The sequence below is a fragment of the Scleropages formosus genome, chromosome 22 (genome assembly GCF_900964775.1).
Source record: "Scleropages formosus chromosome 22, fSclFor1.1, whole genome shotgun sequence".
Classification (NCBI taxonomy): Eukaryota; Metazoa; Chordata; class Actinopteri; order Osteoglossiformes; family Osteoglossidae; genus Scleropages; species Scleropages formosus.
The window spans coordinates 16,307,341-16,326,349 of NC_041827.1; the positions used below are offsets into that span (position 1 = coordinate 16,307,341).

At 43.2% G+C, this 19,009-nt stretch overlaps 1 protein-coding gene across 2 annotated transcripts; it reads right to left on the bottom strand.

Annotated features, from left to right (window-relative positions):
• Positions 1-964: 964 nt before the first annotated feature.
• matn4 (matrilin 4) lies at positions 965-18,918 on the bottom strand. 2 transcript variants are annotated; one of them, XM_018744506.2, is made up of 12 exons: positions 18,846-18,918; positions 11,899-12,037; positions 11,160-11,720; positions 10,661-10,783; positions 8,688-8,810; positions 8,388-8,510; positions 6,931-7,053; positions 4,956-5,078; positions 4,119-4,532; positions 3,471-3,623; positions 3,189-3,293; positions 965-2,044 (listed from the first exon to the last, which is right to left on the bottom strand). In XM_018744506.2, exons 2-12 carry the CDS (start codon positions 11,969-11,971, stop codon positions 1,986-1,988), a joined length of 1,980 nt encoding a protein of 659 aa, XP_018600022.1. In that variant the 5' UTR covers positions 11,972-12,037; positions 18,846-18,918; the 3' UTR covers positions 965-1,985. The 2 variants fall into 2 exon arrangements, with proteins under 2 accessions (XP_018600022.1, XP_018600023.1); XM_018744507.2 differs by lacking the exon at positions 8,688-8,810.
• Between the last annotated feature and the right edge of the window lie 91 nt (positions 18,919-19,009).

The following is a 19,009-nucleotide window of genomic DNA, read 5'->3' on the forward strand; positions in this document are numbered from 1 at the left end:
TCTGGTTAGTCCACAAGCTTGGGTGCCTGCTGGGATAATTAACATGTGTTTACTGAGGCTTGTGGGACCCTCTGACATTTAGTACTCCACAGAGTCTTGTCAAGGTAACAGCAAATATGTGAATGAAAGCCGGCTCCCATCCCCATCTGTCCTCATTAGAAGATACTGATAAAGGTTAATCGTGACATAACACTTGTTTTGACAAATACATTGGGCATGGAAGGCACCTGTTCCAAGACTCTAATGGGATAATGGACAAAGTTCAACGAGAAGAAATACGCCTTTATTGGAAAACAACGCGTGACAGTCTCCTTTGAGCCTTAAGCGTGCGATGTCAACAAACAGACCCACAGACGATGCCACAATAAACAGAACTTGAACACTAACATCAACACAGCTGCACGGAAATGAGTTTAGAAATCCCAGTCATTCCATTATTGCACCTTTAGCCAACAAAACAACAACACAGTTACTAAGAAAAATTAAGTTTTTATTGCATCCTGTGCCAGAATGGTCTTCAAATATTACAAAAAGATTATTAAAAATATACAACAATGTCAATAACCATAAAAAAGGCTGTTACGTTCTGTTTTCATACAACCTGTAGACTGTTCGATAACATACCTTATGTACAAAGCATGGCGAGATAGGGTTCAGATGCAATACTTGGACATGGCTGGTAACTACAGTCATTCAAATTGCAATTTAATTAGAATGTAATGTTTATGGAGGGGGTGGGGGGCGCGGTGGCGCAGTGGGTTGGACCACAGTCCTGCTCTCCGGTGGGTCTGGGGTTCGAGTCCCGCTTGGGGTGCCTTGCGGCGGACTGGCGTCCCGTCCTGGGTGTGTCCTCTCCTCCTCCGGCCTTACGCCCTGTGTTACCGGGTAGGCTCCGGTTCCCCGTGACCCCGTATGGGACAAGCGGTTCTGAAAATGTGTGTGTGTGTGTGTGTGTTTATGGAGGGATGAAGGATGTGGGAATCCCTTATAGCTTTATTTTCCAAACCTGGCATTCTAAGGCGCACTCAATATTGTTACTGAATGAAAGGGTCTACAAGCTCCCAGCTACTGGACAACTTCAAGATATCATTTTAAATAATTAATTTCTATGGTCATCATTATTTTCGGCATCACGCTTTTTATTAGTTCAAACGTAGGACATTTAACCAGTCATACAGAGTGAAGTTTGCATTTCATTTGGCTAAATTGCACAATATTTCCAATTTTTCCAATAGAAATCCATGAATAAGGACTGAACAGCTCAACCTAAAATATCTAATTATGGGATTATTCTAGTTTTGGGAGTATACAGTAGGCCAATGTTTACATTAATGTGTCCAGTCTCTGAGAAGAAACTGATCAAACTAAATGTCTGGATATACATAATTGGTATTTTAGTAAATTATATATTCATTTTTTCATTTAATTTATAAGATACATTCATGTGGGAGCAAATTTACCATGAAACTATATGTTTCTTTAGTTCATGTTTTTAGTGGCAAAAAAAATAATTTTAGTCAGAACCTGGTTCTTGTTTTTAGTTGCATTAACTATCCTTGACAAACAGTACCTGATCTGTTTGTTACTTTATAAGCGATATAGTGATTGTGGGATACGACAACATAAATTTAAGAGATTCAAAAGAGGCATTTATATGCATTGCAAAAAGATTCTTGATTGAATTTAACCATCATCATCATCGTGTATAAAAAGTCACTCAGTAACACTTCCAGGGTGAGCATTCAAAAGTTTGGTAAGCAAAAAAGTCAAATCACTTCCCCAGAGGGACTGAATTTAAAATAAAATAATACTAATAAAAAAAAATGACAAAAAAACGTATTTTGGCCCAGTTCATCGGGAAGGATTCTCTATGAGTACAATATCTTTCTGGCATTGCTTATCACTGCAGATCAAGAGTGTTTTGCACAAGAACACTTTGAGCTAAAGATAAAACATCTGATGATAGAGAAACAAACAGGAAGCCCTTATTTTCGAGACAAAAGCTGATTCTCCAGGTCCTCCAGCCGAGCAGTCAACGCAGACAGTGGTAGCTGTTAAGGAACTTAATTAAGCACAAATTACGGTACATTGTACTGTACATTCGGACGTACGCTGCTTATAATGGAAGTTACTGTGGCTTAAAAGTAGTTTAAAACGTACACAGTGTAATAATGGTCTCAGATATTCAGCGTCAAATCAACCTATGAAGTTAATAATTGATTCCTTTGTGATCAATAGTTACTCCATAAATTATAACAAAATTATTATTATTATTATTATTATTATTACTATTTTTTTTTGATTGGCTGACACTTCTGTGCGTGCAAGGCCAGTCTAAAAGCTGAAAGATCTTTAAGGAACATGTCATAAACACCTCTTTATGATGATATCTATAATACTTTGAAACGGGTCATTTTTTTGTTCGCGTGAATGTCAATAGTTTTCACATAATTTAAATCCACTAAATTATGTGAACAGTGCAAGTGGAGGGAAATGGGAAGGGAAACTTTATCTTGTCTGACACTCGGATAAGACCGGCGCTGCATCGCATTTAAGCTGGAGGTGTGCTTGTGGCACCGTGTGTGAACGGACGTTACGCAGAAGGGTGTCTGTGAGGGCGCCGTGTATCTAAGACACTATTTAGGGCTCTGCTAGCCTCTCTATGATAAAACGAGAGGCCCTGAAAAAGCGCTACAACAGAGGTGCCATTGTCCCCCTCCCCGCCTCACACTCCTAATCGTTTTTAGGGAAAATAAACAGGCGATGCTTCACAAGACATTTATTTTAGGAATCCCAGTTTGCTGTAGCTCTTCTGCGTCACATCTGTTCCGAATCTGGCATCACACAAGGATCCGCTTTACGCTTGAATGAATAGGAGGCAGGGGAAGATAAACGTCACCGAAACTGCGTTAACAAAGAGTTATTGAAGTTCTCCAAGTGTTCGGGGAAAGTATAATTCCCAGCGATGAATAGAACGCTGGAGTGCAGCGGCTTCGTACGGCACGTGCGAGTACAGCACAGCGTTGCGCAGGCGACACAAAGACGTGATTTTTCCAAATTACCTTTTTACACCGGACCTCATGAACCTGTACTTATTCACCTGTAAATACATGTCTCGGTTGAACGCGTAAATCAGATGCTGTAAACGGGATGCCGTTTCTCACCGGGTGTGGAAAGGCAAAGGATATGCTTCTGACCGAGCTGCTCCAGGGCTGTCATGGTGGCCTGCTGGAAATCCACCTGGCTGTCACAGGCACATGGGTCTTTGACCTCCACCTCTCCCTGGCTCTCCTCTGGGGGAAAGCGAAAGAGAGAACGAAAAGCTGAAGGTGAGCGCTCCCCGCAGAGCGGTCACCCCTCCGATACGACGAACGAACTGAGAAAGGCTCTTTGTCGGTCTCTGATCTCTGGGACTCGCCGGCTCTAGATGGAGCTAGAGAACTGCTTCCCGATCGGCTCGCATGCGGTACCTGCGCAGACGTTGAGCTTCAGATTTTCTGCAATTTGGTTGATGGCCGTGAAGTCGGTAGAGTAGAAGAAATGCTTGTCGACCGGCTCGGACGCGATCTCGCGGAGCTCATCTTCGACTGCCTTCCCGACACCCACGGCGTACATCGTTACACCTCACACGCACAAATGGGACGTGTCACACAAGAAATGCCAGTCATCCACATTTGCTTTGTTTTGATAAATAAGCCCTTTCTCCACAACATGCACTGGCGATCTCGTGCTGCAGAAGGCGAGTATAAGTTAACCCTGCGGCTGCACAATGTATTTATGCACAACTCAATTTAATTATAGGCAAAGTATCTCAACAGCCGCTAAGATTTTATTATGACCGCAGGAAGCATCACGATTAGAGTTGTAGCCTTTGGAGATGAAGGACCCAGGTTAGAATCCCACCTCCTGCTGTAGTAGCCTCAAGAGAAGCACTGACCATGAATGATTACAGTAAAAATGGCACAGCTGTATAAATGGGTAAATCACTGTCAGTACCTTAATGTCGTAAGTCACTTTGGAGAAGAAACATCAGCTGAACGAGTAAATGTAACTGTCCAGCCAAGACAGGTGAGTAGGGAGAAGGTGAGGGGAATGAGCGTGAGGCCTTAGCCGCCTACCAGCATCTTTTGCCTTTTTTGCCCATTCTGCGATGCTGTCCTGAGAGCGGCCGTCTGTGAAAACCAAGCCCACTCGGGGGATGTTCCTGCTGGCTGCGCGGGCCCCCTCGGCCTCCGTGAAGCTGTTCTCCACCATGTGTTTAAGGGCAAGGCCAGTCATGGTGCCCTTCTCCATGTACTCCACCTTCATGACGGCGTTCTTGATGTCCTCGGCAGCCTGGTAGCGACTGAGGGGGAACTCGGTACGAACGCGGCTGGAGTACTGAACAAGGCCCACGCGAGTGCCGTGGGCAGACACGTCCAGCGAGTCCACAACCTGATTCACGAACTTTTTGACGAGCTCAAAATTCTGAGGCCGGACGCTCTTGGACCCGTCAATGAGCAGCACGAGGTCAATATTGGCAGATCGACAGGCTGGGGAAAAAAAAAAAAAAAGAGAGGGTCAACTTTCCTACTGAAAACTACAGTGTTTCAAAGAGGTCAAAAAGGAAACATTAAGACATTTTATAATTTACTGTATAAAAACAGCATTATCTATAAATGATACTGACATTCAGTCTTAACATATAGCTTGTCAATAATGTATAATGTATAATAATCCAATGGATTGTCATGTCATTAAAAGTTAGGTTTATGGTACACAATTACTACCAGTATTATTTCATTACAGTAAGTGTGCGGAACGGCAGAAACCTGTGTCTGAATTTTGTTTCATATCAGCGGTTACGTTTAATGGGGCTAAAACGGTCACAGAGCGCTTGTGGGGTTACTGTGCTGTAACTGGAACACGAGTGGACCGTCCTGCTGAAAAACATCCCGGTGGGGCGAAGCACATACTGCCACAGCTCTTGCCGTCCTCCTGCAACTGCTGGTCCTCGGGGCAGACGCAAAAGTAGGACCCCGGGGTGCTCACGCACCGATGCTGACAGCCGTGCTCCACCGTGTTGCAGAGGTCATCCTCTGCGGAAGGAGAGCGGCGTAAGGGTGCGGGGGCTCAAACGTGGAGCCACTTTCCAAAGCATCATTTGTTCCTGAAAATCTGCTCGTACGGTTCATCCTCGTACAACAAACTCTTAAGTGCTACTGATATAACTAAATAAATAATATGTTACTGTGCCAAACCCCCCCCAATTTTTTCAACCGAACGTACAAAATTCCTGCCTTTTTTATACTGAAAACATCTTATTGAAAACCAAGCCTGGAATATCAGAACTATTCTGGACACGTTTAAACCTGGGATCAAGACCACACAAGTTCCAAACTGTATGTAGATAAGACATTTGTGTGCAAATCCTAACCCTTTCTGCCACCTTTCACTGTCATCATTTATCTCAATGTTATTTACTCTTTTTAATTTGTTTTTCTCCAGCAATTTGGTGGCACAGCAGGTAGCAGTGGTGCCTTAGTCTGTGCTGAATTTCCATGTTCTCACTTAGGTCTAGATGTTGATGTCTAAGTGTATCTCACACACACACACACACACACACACACACACACACACACACACACACACACACACACACACACCCTGAGCAGGGTCACAGCAAACCAGAACCTAACCTGGCAACACAGGACACAAGGCTGAAGGGGGAGGGGACACACCCAGGACAGGACACCACTCCATCACAAGGCATCCTAAGCTGGGCTTGAACCCCAGACCCACCAGAGAGCAGGACCCAGTCAAACCCACTGCACCACCAACCCACCAAGTGAATTAAGGACTCAAAATTTCCCCTAGTTGGTCACATAGTGTGTGAATGAGTGTGTATGTTATTACTTTGCAATGGACTGGCATCCAGTCCAGTGTGTGCCCTCCCTCAAGCGCTGTACTTCCAGTACAGGCTCTGGACTGCTGCAACCCTGCACTGGACAAGTTGTGATTTTTTTAATGTGTGAATTTATTGAATTTCAGGGTGCAACTTACATGTGATTTTCAGTGTAAATCCTTGTAATGTTAGTGTTCGTGATGCAAGGAAAGCCTGTACTTCGTTATCAATCGGATGCTTTTACGGCACAATTTTGTATCCAGACAGTTTGGTCCAGAGTCGATGTCACCGCAAAGTGTGAGACACGATACGCGAAACACTGAATGGAAACGTTCTCATAATTTATCTCAGAGACATTATGAACTAAATTAAGTTCTAAAGAGCACTTTTAATGTGACACTGTAAAGCACACAGATGCAAGGATCCAGGTTTTTCTATTATTATTATCATTATTATTATGGGTGTTGTTGTCATGTTATAGTAGTAATAATAATAATAATATTATTTTGCAAAATGTTCTACACTGCACTTGTTTAACAAAATGCCACGTTGTCTTTGGTAACGCTTTCTTGGCTTTATACATTTGCTACGTGAACTCAGTAATACTTACTGGGATCAAACACAATGAAATGTTTGTGAGCAGCTACAGTACAATAGGGGAGATGCAAAATTCAGGCCAGGGAGCTTTGGTAGAAGAAAAACACTGCACTTGGACAAAGTTTCTGTTTACTTACCACATGGAAGAGGCATTGCCCCTAGGTAGTACAGTAACTGCCAGCTGTGTGACTAACTGCTAAAACAGATGCACAAATGTGTATCTGCTTTCAAGTGCACATTTGTTTCTGCAATAAGCAAAACAAGTCGATACACTCTAAATAAACTGTACAAACCTCAGTGACTGTTTTGACATTGTCTTTTCCGGCGTTCGGGTCACTTTGCACGCGCATGTCACCCTTATTTGACTGTGACGGAATTCCATATTCCTCCCAAAAAAAAAAAACACTTTTGCGAGATGGTTCTGTTAACAGACTATGTCAAACACTTACGCAGGCATGTCTTCCCATTGTCCTGGAGTGTGTATCCTTCATGACAGCGACAAAAATAGCCATTCAGGACACTGACACACTCATGTTGACAACTGTGATTCCCGAACGAACAGTAGTTGATCACTGAAGGAAGAAAGAAGATGTTCACTAAGCACCAATGTGCTCAGAGACATAATAAAAAAGAACCTTTTTTACTTACCTGTAGTACAGCACACAGGTTAAAAAACATGCAAAAATATTCTAGGGGCGAAAAGAAGAGTAAAGGTCTTTGACTGTGGAACCTTCTGTTTGTAAGAGATTTTGCTGCACTGGAAATAAGAATATGAACAGAAAAGTCATTCCTATAAATTGATTAAGATCCTGCAGCTCTAAGCACCCAACCACACACACACTTTCTGAACCGCTTGTCCCATACAGGGACATGGGTAGCTGGAGCCTAACCCAGCAACACAGGGTGTAAGCCTAGAGGGGGAGGGGACACACCCAGGATGGGATGCCAGTCTGTCACAAGGCACCCCAAGCAGGGCTCGAACCCCAGACCCACCGGAGAGCAGGACCCGGTCCAACCCACCGTGCCACCACACCCCCCTAACCGCCAACCTACCTTGTGAATAGAAACCACATCATGGACTTGAAACCAGGGAGCAAAGGTTACAGAGCAAAAAAAATCTGCTTTCAGACTGAATCAAACACAAGACCGAAGCGGCTGGCAGAATTACGGCTGGCAGCGCTGACACCTAAAGGGAAACAGGGGGTGAAGCAAATGTGGCGACGGTTAACCTCCTGCGAGGTGCCAAAAGCGGGACTCTCTGGGATGTGTAAGCGCTTCCAGCCTCGTGCAAAAATGCCCTCGATTCACGACACCCAGCTGGTTCTCATTGTACCGATAAAGAGCCGTCTGTGCTAAGATGACAGCGCGTGGGAGCAGGAGGATCGCCGAGTGTCCTCAAGGACTCATTTTTTCTACCTTACAACATTTATAAACACATTTTTATGTCTTTATAATCTGCACTTCTAGCCGTGCAACAAATACTTGTGCTTTTGTTCAACCTGAGATTTTTTTGCAATGAATATTGAAATTTAATACTTGGACCCTCATGCAGGGTCCCTAAAAAGGCTCTGAGTTGCCATTTAAAAATTTTGAAGTTTTACCTGCTTTCTGCCTATAAACCCGACCACTTTGTTCCTCCGATATAACCTTTCGTCACACAGCAACTTCGTCAACGTTCTGACACATCCCGGTACGCAAATCACTGCAGGGCACCAACGTGTAGCTTGTTTTACATTAATTAGTTATAAGAAATTCAAAACACAAATAATGGAGTTTTGTTTTCTTTTTATAACTAAATAAATGTAAGAAAACAAGATACATGTAGTACCTGAGTACATGAGTACAGAATTGTTATATAGGAAAGGCACGTGTACTAGACGTAACTGTCTAATTATGCCTCACTAACTTTTGCAGGTCTTCTTGTCCTGGTTGAGTGTGTATCCAGCTTGGCAGCTGCAGGTGTACGATCCTGGGGAGCTGGTGCAGATCTGCTCACACTCATGCTTCCCCTCGGCACACAGGTCCACCACTGCATCGGAGAAAGGGACAATTTTTGTGTCTGCTTGTGTGTAACTGTGTGTGTCTGTGTGTGTGTGTGTGTGTGTGTGTGTGTGTGTGTGTGTGTACATGTCAGCCGTCATATGCAGGGCGAGCCACGTGAGAGAGTGTAGAAAATTGTGCCACTAGCACTCTTATCTTCACTAACTTTTGCAAGTCCTCTTGTCTTGTTTGAGTGTGTATCCAACGCGGCAGCTGCAGGTGTACGACCCTGGGGAGCTGGCGCAGATGTGCTCGCACTCATGCTTCCCCTCGGCACACAGGTCCACCACTGCAGCAGGAAGAGACGACCCCACAGCTGTTACGCCTGCCTAAAAACACAATCCGTCACAGAATTATAATAACCAAAATCGGTTACGTGACCCTGCTGTGGAACAGAACACCCAATCAGAAATAAAGCTGCGAGAGTAGAAGATTTTGTATGACGTGTTAATTTTACACGATTTACAGGACAGCACATTTCCTCTGCGAATCAGCAGATTTTGTCCAAATAATTTTTTGTAATATTTATTTATTTATTTATTTATTTATTAAAATATGCTGGCTGCACTGCCGCAGGGTACCTATAGTTCATCTACACTCAGTGTGTGTCTGACAGTGACTGTGTTTAATTTATAGAATTTTTTATTTGTAATTCCATTCAAGTTACTCTTTTTTTTCTTTTTTTTTTTACTTATGAAATATATGAGAATCCTGGTGTGGAGAAAAAACAGAAATAAAGCATTTACATACAAAAGTGCAAATAATGCAGTATAAAATACAATTATAATACTGTACTTTAAATTATATTTCAATACTAGTCTTTTGACGCGAACTATGTATGAAATTTGTGAAAAAATATAACAAAGCTCTATTTTACAATGTACAACCCATACTTGTTAATTACTCTTATATCCTTATAGTTTACACAATACAGAATAAGGGGGATTTGTAACTTACGACAAAGTTGACTTGCTAAGAGGGCGTTGGAACGGAACCCTGTCGTAAGTCAAAGGCTTCCTGTGTAAGGCAATGAATGCGTGTATGTGTGTACGTTTAGTTTAGAATGTTAGAAAGTGTCAAGAACAGATATATATATATATATATATATATATATACACGTATATATAAATTTAACAATGACAGTGACAAACTGGGAAAGCGTAGTAAAACCAAAACCAGTATACCAATGTAAATCCCTGTGTCTGTCAGTTCACACTCAAAGCATCTGGCTGAACTAAAGATGTTTGCCAGCCTTTGTTGGTTGCCCTCCTCCGGAGCCAAAGCCACAATATTTGAACAAGCGAAGAGCCACTTTCAATGTATGAAATGCTGGAGTCCATAACAAGTGTCTGAGTTGTTGTACAGTTGGCCCTCGTTCTCACAGCACAAGCTTAATGCCACCTCAACCCTTTGATTAAAATTAATCTCCAAAGAGCCTTTTCAGGTCACTTCAGAATACTTTCATTCAAAGTTAACGGAGTGGAAAAAATGCAGCAAGTAACTGAATGACTGTGAAATGCTCTTAGCTACAGTTCTCGTTTCATCAGCATTTTGACGGCGAGAACGATCCGGCGCTGGGGGAATATTATTCCGTAGTTTCCATCGAACTTTCAATAACAATATTCCTCACCGAAGTGTTTGTGGCAAGTTTTCAGGAATAGATTTCTCTCAGGGTAAAGAAACATGAAGTTATTAAAGCGTAATTGACATTTTAAGCATTCCAGCACAGTTTTGGCAACAGATTAAACGGGTTCCGCAAGAAGGCTGGTAATGTAGGAATGACCGACTAATGACTATAAAATGTGCCGTTAAATAGTTTTCATTAAAAATTCTTCTCTTACCAAATGTAAGACCACTAATCCTTTCATTATATTTTTCAAATTCCAGTGCTTTCATTATTATCTCGTTTTCTTCAAGTACGCAATTAAAGTGTCGTGGTGTTAGGTTTGTTTTGAAAAAATTAATATATCATTTCGGTAACATTAAAGAAGATTGTCAGAATGCATTTCAGCGTACCCGTTCCTACCAGATTTCATTGTGCAACCTATAATTTTTCAATTTAAACTCGGGATATACATAGCAAATCACTTTCATCGAAATGGAAAATACGCGGGACGGTGAAAGTGCAAGGCAGGCAACCTGAGCAGGTCTTGCCGTCGGTGTTGAGGCGATACCCGGGGAGGCACTCGCAGTGGTAGGAGCCTTGCGAACTCTCGCAGATGTGCTCGCAGCCGTGGTCGGAGTCCAGACAGGGATCCTGGCCTGTGGGCACAAGCAGGCTTCACCACCGACACTGAAGGACCTGGGAGTTAACACTTCCTCCTGCACAGACCAATGGCCCTAAACAGGAGCCTAAAGTCTACAGGTTGTACAGCACACAGTAAATAGATTTTTTATACGAAATAAAACACGGAGAGATTAGAAACTTGGAGTCGTAGTGGTGCCATAACAGACTTTGATACATAGACATACGGTATAATTGAGCTGAAGAGACTTTTAAAAGCCAGCATGCAGCCAGTTATGGAAATTGACAACGAGATGAAGAGCGTTACGAAAGCGGGTATTGTGAGGTTCGGCTTTCTAAGAAAAAGAGCAAAGTCATCTGTGCGTAGCACAGCATAGCAAGACGCTGACTTACCACAGATAGTGCCCTGCAACTGCATGCCGAACTTGTGGATAAGATCGAAGGACTCCACCAGGAAGACGTGCGTCTCTAAGGGTGGGGAGGCCATGGCACGCAGAGAGGTCATGTCAGCCCTAGCTACGCCCACCGCAAAGATCTCAACGCCCCTGTTGCGTGCGGCAGCAGCCACCTCGGCCACGCGATCCTGCGGCCTGCCGTCCGTCACAATCACAGCCACATCGGGAATGCCGGGTCGGGCACCTTCCCCTCGGGAGAAGGCCACGGTCATAGCGTACTGGATGGCCAGGCCCGTCATGGTGCCTTGTGCCAGGGGGATGATCTGATTGATGGCCTTCACCATGTCTTGCTTCTTTGAGAAGCTCTTTAGAGAAAAGACATTCTGGACCTGGCTCGAGTACTGCACCACGCCCACCCGTGTGGCGTTGGCCCCCACATCCAACGTATTGATGATGTCTATCATAAACTTGCGCATGGTCTCGAATTCATGGGGCCGCACGCTCCTCGAACTGTCAATGATGAACACCAGGTCCACAGACTTGCACTTCCTGGCCACATCTGTAGAATTACATTAACAGTTAAATGCATCGGTGATAATTTGCAGCGATTCGCGCGCCGAAATATTCTCACGGTTTTTAAAAGACGTCGCATGAAATGCCATCCGCCGCTCAAGGCTGACTCATTTCAATCTATTACGTGCCCCAGTCATTTTATTAGCAAAGCCACGCGTGCTCACCTGCTTGTGGCCTGGCTTTTGATGGAGCTGCCAGGCAAATGAGGAGAAACAAAGTGATACGCAGCAGTTTCATGTTCGGTAAGTCGGCGCTGCACTCCCCGGTTGATCGGTGTAAACTGCCCCGAAACTGTAAACAACACTGGAAACAAAGGAAACAAAGCTGAAGTATATCCACTAATACGGGCACATTCCTGCCCAGCTCCTTCCATAAAAATGATGTATAACAGATGTCTGAGAAACACAGAGATTATGTCTAGCAGATCTATTAGAGGCAGATCTCATCTTCCCTTGAAACACACGCAGTATGGATGAAAAATAGAGCTCGCTAACAAACGACACGAACTAACAAAATGGTTTTTATAGACAGAACTTTTTTTTTTACATTTATTTATTTAGGTGATGCGTTTCTCCAAAGCAACTTATGATGTTAAGGTTACAACTACTAACCCATTTATGCAGGTGGGTAATTTTACAGGAGCAATTTTCAGGGTATGTACCTTGCTTAAGGGTACAACAGCTGGAGGTAGGAATCAAACCTACAACCAGGCAGCCGCTTTAACCATTACAGTACCAGCTGTCCTTTTTCTAAACTGGGATTTAAAACAATTGTTTTTTTTTTTTTATTTTTTATTAGGAACCATCACTAGGACATCCTGGAATGTGTCCAAAATTAGTCTTCCTCAGCTCCAAATATATACAGGGAATTTACTCGGAGACATACAGACCACCAACACTTAAAATGCAACTATGGTACCATATGCTTGAGGTTTATGTGAGGAACAGCAGCCTTAACAACGGGACCAAGACTTAAACAGGAAAATGCAGAGAGATACAGAATTACAGATAAACGGCTACGTTGCGAGGTTATAATGTTCCGTGACTTTTCAGCCTTTTCAAAAAGTTCCATAAAGCGCACAGTTGCCTGTGGAGAATCTCAGCTGTTTTTAACTTTGAATGTTCTAGTGCTGTTCTTTCGAACATTCGTTTCTAAGACGTATGAAAGGTCTTATCGTGAGCTACATACCGAGAAGGAAAATATACCGGCAGTGTCAGCGGTTGGACACGTCATCGCCGTTTATGAATTTACTTTTGAAAGACAAGGCTTTCGTTCATTTCATTCATTTTAATTCACAAAGCCCGGGCAGTTTCATTTAAAATCTAAAAACAGATCAAGGCTTTGCTTGTGTTTGGAGTCTGTCATAGCTGAAAAATACCCAGATTTACAGCGGAGTTTGCAATGCAACCACAGAGACAGAGCGAGTACTGTCCTTGCGCCTGCATCCAGGGGAGTTTCAGTAACTAACCACTTGAGGACACTGAGGCCTGGACAGAGGTCAGCAGTGCTGGGGTTATTTTTCCAGTGTTTCACGGGGGTTCTCCAAGTTGGCTGAGAAGCACCAAAAGGCAAATCCACAGACCCCACTGAGCCATGTGGCCCCTGTGGGGACCCTGCTGCTGCATAATTCAGGGGCTCTTTTCAGAAGCCTGCATAAGGGCACAAAGAGTCCCAGTGTGTGTGCGCCCCACACAGATTTACCGCAGAAGTAGCCCAATTCCCTGTGCGGCCCTGGCGTGGGCCTTTACCTGCTCAAGCATAGCGTTTGCATACAAAATACGCATTGTGTTGATGAATGAACTATAAGATATTTTTTCACGGTCAGATTCTTACAATGTTTCCATATTGAAATATTGCATAACAAAGAACATTCAAAACTTTGCCAAATCTCACATTCCATGTATTTTACACATATCTACTATTAATTAATCAAAATCAGGATTTAAAATAATCCAGTCCTACACAGCTTTAAGTATAAATTAACATTACCTAAAAAAAAAAAAAACTTTAAAAAGAAACTAAAAAACATCTGTCATACATCAAGTGCCCTTATTTTGTGGTTTAATTCGGAAAACAATTTTATAATGACAGTTTTCTGACGAGGTTAAATATGCTAGTGATGTACACCACACAATGGGCTTGAATTTATTTAATCAAAGTTTAACTTAAAAATATTGTCATCTCCCACAACTCAAGGTGCCATATTCAACCGGTGCTTTTATCTAAGGTGACTTACACCATTAGATTATCAACCTTGCACTGATTTACACAAAGTAGGCTATTCTTACTGTGTTATTTAGGGTAAGCACCTTGACTAAGGGTACTACAGCAGGAGTGCACTGCAAATAAATTAGCACTTAAGATGTCAGGCAAGTGATGTCAATGCATTGTCAACTTCAATGCTAGTATGTATAGTGCTGTGAAAAAGTGTTTGTCTCTATATTTTTGCAAAAAAAAAAAAAACTCCATATCAATTTTACCTACAGCTACTTCTGTAATGTAAGCAGGCAAAAACAGTGGTATTGTACTAATTAACTGTACTTTGTGAACTGCGTGTCTTTTCTATGAGTTGTACTTCGCTTTGGAGAAACGTGTCTACCAAAGGAACAAATGTAATTTTTTTTTAACATTAAATGTGTTTGGATCTTTAGGTCAATTCTAGTGTACTGTATATGAATGAAGCATGACGGAGGAAAAAAATGACATTCCTTGGTGTGGAAGACAATGAAATAGGCAATCAGAGGTGAGGTAAAGTAATTCAGCCTCCTGTCAATAACTGAGTCTCCATAATTAATAAATGGTTGTGCCACCTTTAGCTGCAACAGCTGCAACTAACATTTCCTGCAGATATTAACCAGAGTCTAACATCACTGTGGAGAAATTTTTAACTGTTGCTCCTGCTTTACCAAGGTAATTTCACTTGGTCATTTTGTAACTTCAGTTGTTTCTTCAGCCACCCTTAACTTGCTAAATGTACATATTTGCAATTATTGTCTTGCTGCATGACCCAGTTGTGTTTCAGCTTCAGTTCAATTACTGGGAGCCTTAAATTCTCCTTAAGAATTTTGATACAAAGTGGAATTTATGGTTCCTCCAATGATATCAAGCACGGCACCCAAATCCATTAGTTGTAAAAATCCACAAATATTTTCACTGCCACTGCCAAGCTTGACTGTTGGTAGCAGGATCTTACTCTGGAATACCATATTTGGCTTTTACCAGTTGTAACAGGGCCCACGTCAACAAGAAACTTTGTCTTTTGCTTCATCGGTCCACAGTACAGGTGGTTCCCGACTTACGATGGCGTTACGTTCCGTGAAACCCATCATAAGTCGAAAATGAATTTAATACAGCTAACCTACGGAACATCATAGCCTAGCATACGTGCGATGGCCATTACGGGCTTGCCGCCTTCATTCTCCTCAAGAGCAATTGCCCTCCTCTTCTTCTTCCCACCAGTAGCAGGAGACACAGATGGGCATTTCTGTGACATTATGGATGCACAAAACACAACACAGATACAGGCGGGTATCTGTACAGCGACTGCGTGACAGACTGGAAGGTGCAGATCGTTGCCGCTGCCCAGCATCGCGAGAGAGTATCATACTGCATATCACTTGCCCACGGAAAAAAAAAAATCAACATTCAAAATTCAAAGTACAATTTCAACTGAATGTCTATCGCCAGCTCACCATCATAAAGTCAAAAAAATTGTAAGTCGAACCGTCGTAAATCGGGGACCACCTGTATATTCTTCCAGAAACGTTGAGACTCACTGAGGTGCTTTTTGGAAAACTCTCATTGAGCTTTCTTGTTCTCTTTGGTGAGCAGCAGTTTCTGTGTTGCCACTTTCCTGTCTATTACATTTTTGCAGGGTGTCTTTCTTATTGTAGAGTCTCAAGCACAGACTTGAGCTGAGGGAAGAAAGTCCTGCAGTTCCCTGGATGCGGCTCTGGGGTTCTTTTGACCTCATTAACAATTTTATGCCTTGCAGGAAGGCCACTGCTTAGTAGAGTTGCAAATGTTCAAAAGTTTCTCCATTCAAGAAGTAGGGCTCTGACCATGGATTTATTGAAGTTCAGAGCCTTAATAAAGGCTGTATAAGCATGTCCAAACTGCTAGCCTTAGGCAACTTCTCTCTGGAGGTCTTCAGAAATTTCGTTAGAGCGTGGCGTGACATGCCTCTATGAATCTATATTTTTTCCAATGTGTCTTTGGCAGATAAGGGTTTAATTAGTTTTAAAATTATATTGAACGGAACTGGTCCAATTCAAGCCTTATTTTATTCAAACAGCTGATTCTAATTTCCCTCTTAATTAAGTTGATAAAAGTTGAGGGACAGTTACTTTTTGACACCTAACATTACAGATTTTATTATCTACAACAGCAAGGAATTGACATGAAAAGAATAGTGGTGTCATTTTTTTTTCCTCCAGGCTCCATTCATACACTAGTAATACCGACAAAAGGATCTGATAAAAAAATAAGCTGCCAAAATGGAGAAAATTGGAAATACATTTCCACAGCATTTTAACAGTGTGAGTAGTGTGATGTTTACTGTGAAACTTCCAAGTGATCGTTGACCTGTTGTTTTGACATGGGTGTCTGCTTCAGACATTTTCACAGCAGAGCTTGACTGAAAGATTATTCCAAACATTCAGCGCTCGCCAACCGCTGATAGGCGAAAACCTGCAGGTCTGACCAGTTGCAGTTATCTGCTTACATGCCCACTTGGACCTTACACTTTTCATTCTATTCCTATCACACAAATTATTTGCACAGGAGAAAGGTGTGAGAAGAACACACCTGGCACACAGGTGACAATCTATAAAGCAAACACGTGAGAGGGTCTGCTTCAGAGATGACGGGCTGCCTCTGGTTACATGACACGTCTGGGCTGGGAGAGAGTGCAAGGGTGATGGGAAAGGGCTGCACCTTGTACCCTCAACCCCCATTCCACAAACAACCTCAAGTCACAGACAGTATAGACAAGCTGTCTGATGTGGAGTAAAATATTCTATTCCGGTGCAGTGCCAGGTCAGTAACGGTGTACGCTCGGACACAAATGGTCGAGAGAGGTGTCCATGTTGCTTGAGGACTGATTAGGGAGCAGAGAAGAGGGGGCACCTTGGTCATCATCATTATCATCATCACTGTGGTTGTTATCAAAATATTCATTCATGCAAGCAAGCGTGCACCATCACCGCGAGGGCACAGAAGAAACGGGAGACAATGGTAAGCGAACAACTTGACCTCCTCTCTGTAGGCTGGAGCTCGACGAGAAGCAAGTTTAACATGAAAACAAGCAGAGCGAGAGAGAGATGAACAGGGACTTGCTTAAGAAACAGTGGCACACTGTGCGTTTCCTTCTGCTCTCCTGGGGAAAGCTCATTTAATGGTAATTTAACAACCAAAACCCCCAGGAGCTCCACCGGGTACATCCTTCACAGGGGAGGTATTCTCCACAGGGTTACAGTGGAGGGGGAGAGAGCGAAGGGTTACAGTGGCGTCGGGGTGAGCGACAGGCTCACGGAAGGCTCTGATTAAGACCCTGTAGGTCCTTGTTACTAACAGAGTAAAAGCAGATGTGTGTGTTGCTACTGTTTGGAATATCTTCACACAGAACTCAAGTTCAGGATGCCAAGGCACACCTGGTTGGGGGAACGCACCTGAACGAGACCTAAGTGCTTGCGGACAGGCTTTATGAACCCAGAAACAATACACACACACACACATTTTCAGAACCGCTTGTCCCATACGGGGTCACGGGGGAACCGGAGCCTACCCGGTAACACAGGGCGTAAGGCCGGAGGGGGAGGAGACACACCCAGGACGGGACGCCAGTCCGTCGCAAGGCACCCCAAGCGGGACTCGAACCCCAGACCCACCGGACAGCAGGACCGTGGTCCAACCCACTGCGCCACCGCACTCCCGCACCCCCTCCCCAGAAACAATAAGGCAGAAGAATTGTTTTGAGTATAATCTGTTCATCACACATTTTCGGAAGAGAATTCACACACACACACATTCAGATTTTTTACCTTTTCATACCATTAAACCTTGGGCAAAAATCTGTAAAACATGAAGATTTAGCACACTTGTATAGATTATTTGACATATAAAGCATGATGCATTTTTCACACAAAGAATCCACAAAGCTTAAATTACTGAAAAGGAAACTACAGAGAAATCTGAGAGAAAATTTCAAACACGACACAAAAAAATATTCTAATGGTCTTCAGAACATTCAAACACTGACCAAAAGTTACAGAACACAATCTGGGCTTAAAAGACATCAATATACACTCTATTGCAAAAACATGCAAAAAAAAAATTGAGTGCCGTAGCAGAAAAAGGCACCAGATATTGAGGACACCAGGTAGTGTAGTGAAGGTGGCTGGGCTGATTGTCACTCATTTTCCAGTAAGAATACACTGATGTATAAATGGGTAAATCACAGTAAACTTGCTTCTCTGACTGTCTACGTTGCCTACAGAGGCAACACCGAAATCAAACAACACTGAGGCCGGATTACTTCAACTGGTTACAAGTATCACTTTTACAGCTTGTACTTTAAGAAATATCAACAGCTCTGCTATTATCAATACAGATATACTGTAGTAGAATTAGTATTTCAATCAGCGTTTTTAAAATACCAAAAACAGGAGAAGAGAGGTTTTGAAAAATGATTTCAGAGGAATAGGCCCTAGGGTTGAGTCCATCATCACTCAGAAAAGGCTGCCTGTCTGAAATTTGGAGATCTGAACTACACAGTGATACACACACACACACACATACAGTAGTTTATATATTACAGAGTATCAGTAATAGTTTTGATTTAGTTGGTTTGCAAAACGAATATTAGTTGCCACGCTGTATTGTAACGACACAGAGTTAGCAATACTTCCCCCGCAGCCCGGTTTTCTAGTTTTAATCCCTGAAGAGAATAAAAATGAACAAACTAACTAAGCGCGTTCTGTGTAATCGGACGATGATCACGAGCGCTGTTTTCGCCCGCTCTTCTCCGACCCCTCATATACCTGCAGCCCCGCGGAGCGGAGACCCCCGGGGTCGCGCGGACTCGTGTCACCTGGGCGCGTCGCTCACTCACCTGCCAGGTGACCTGGGCGCGCGGCGCTGGAGCGTGGAGGAACCACCGCGGGCGTCCGAATGGGACAGGTGAGGTTTGGTAAAGCGCACCTCTCGCGGAGTGTCCTGCACCGGTGCACCCTCCTTCCTTCGGCGGCACTTTGAACAGTTTCAAAATGAACTGAA

Coding starts and splice junctions, on each gene's coding strand:
- matn4 (XM_018744506.2), bottom strand. CDS start 11,971: ATGAAACTGCTGCGTATCACTTTGTTTCTCCTCATTTGCCTGGCAGCT. Junction 8,811..10,660: donor CGACGGCAAGACCTGCTCAG/GTTGCCTGCCTT, acceptor TTCCTGCTGCAG/TGGTGGACCTGTGTGCCGAG. Junction 4,533..4,955: donor GGACGGCAAGAGCTGTGGCA/GTATGTGCTTCG, acceptor TTTTTTCCCCAG/CCTGTCGATCTGCCAATATT.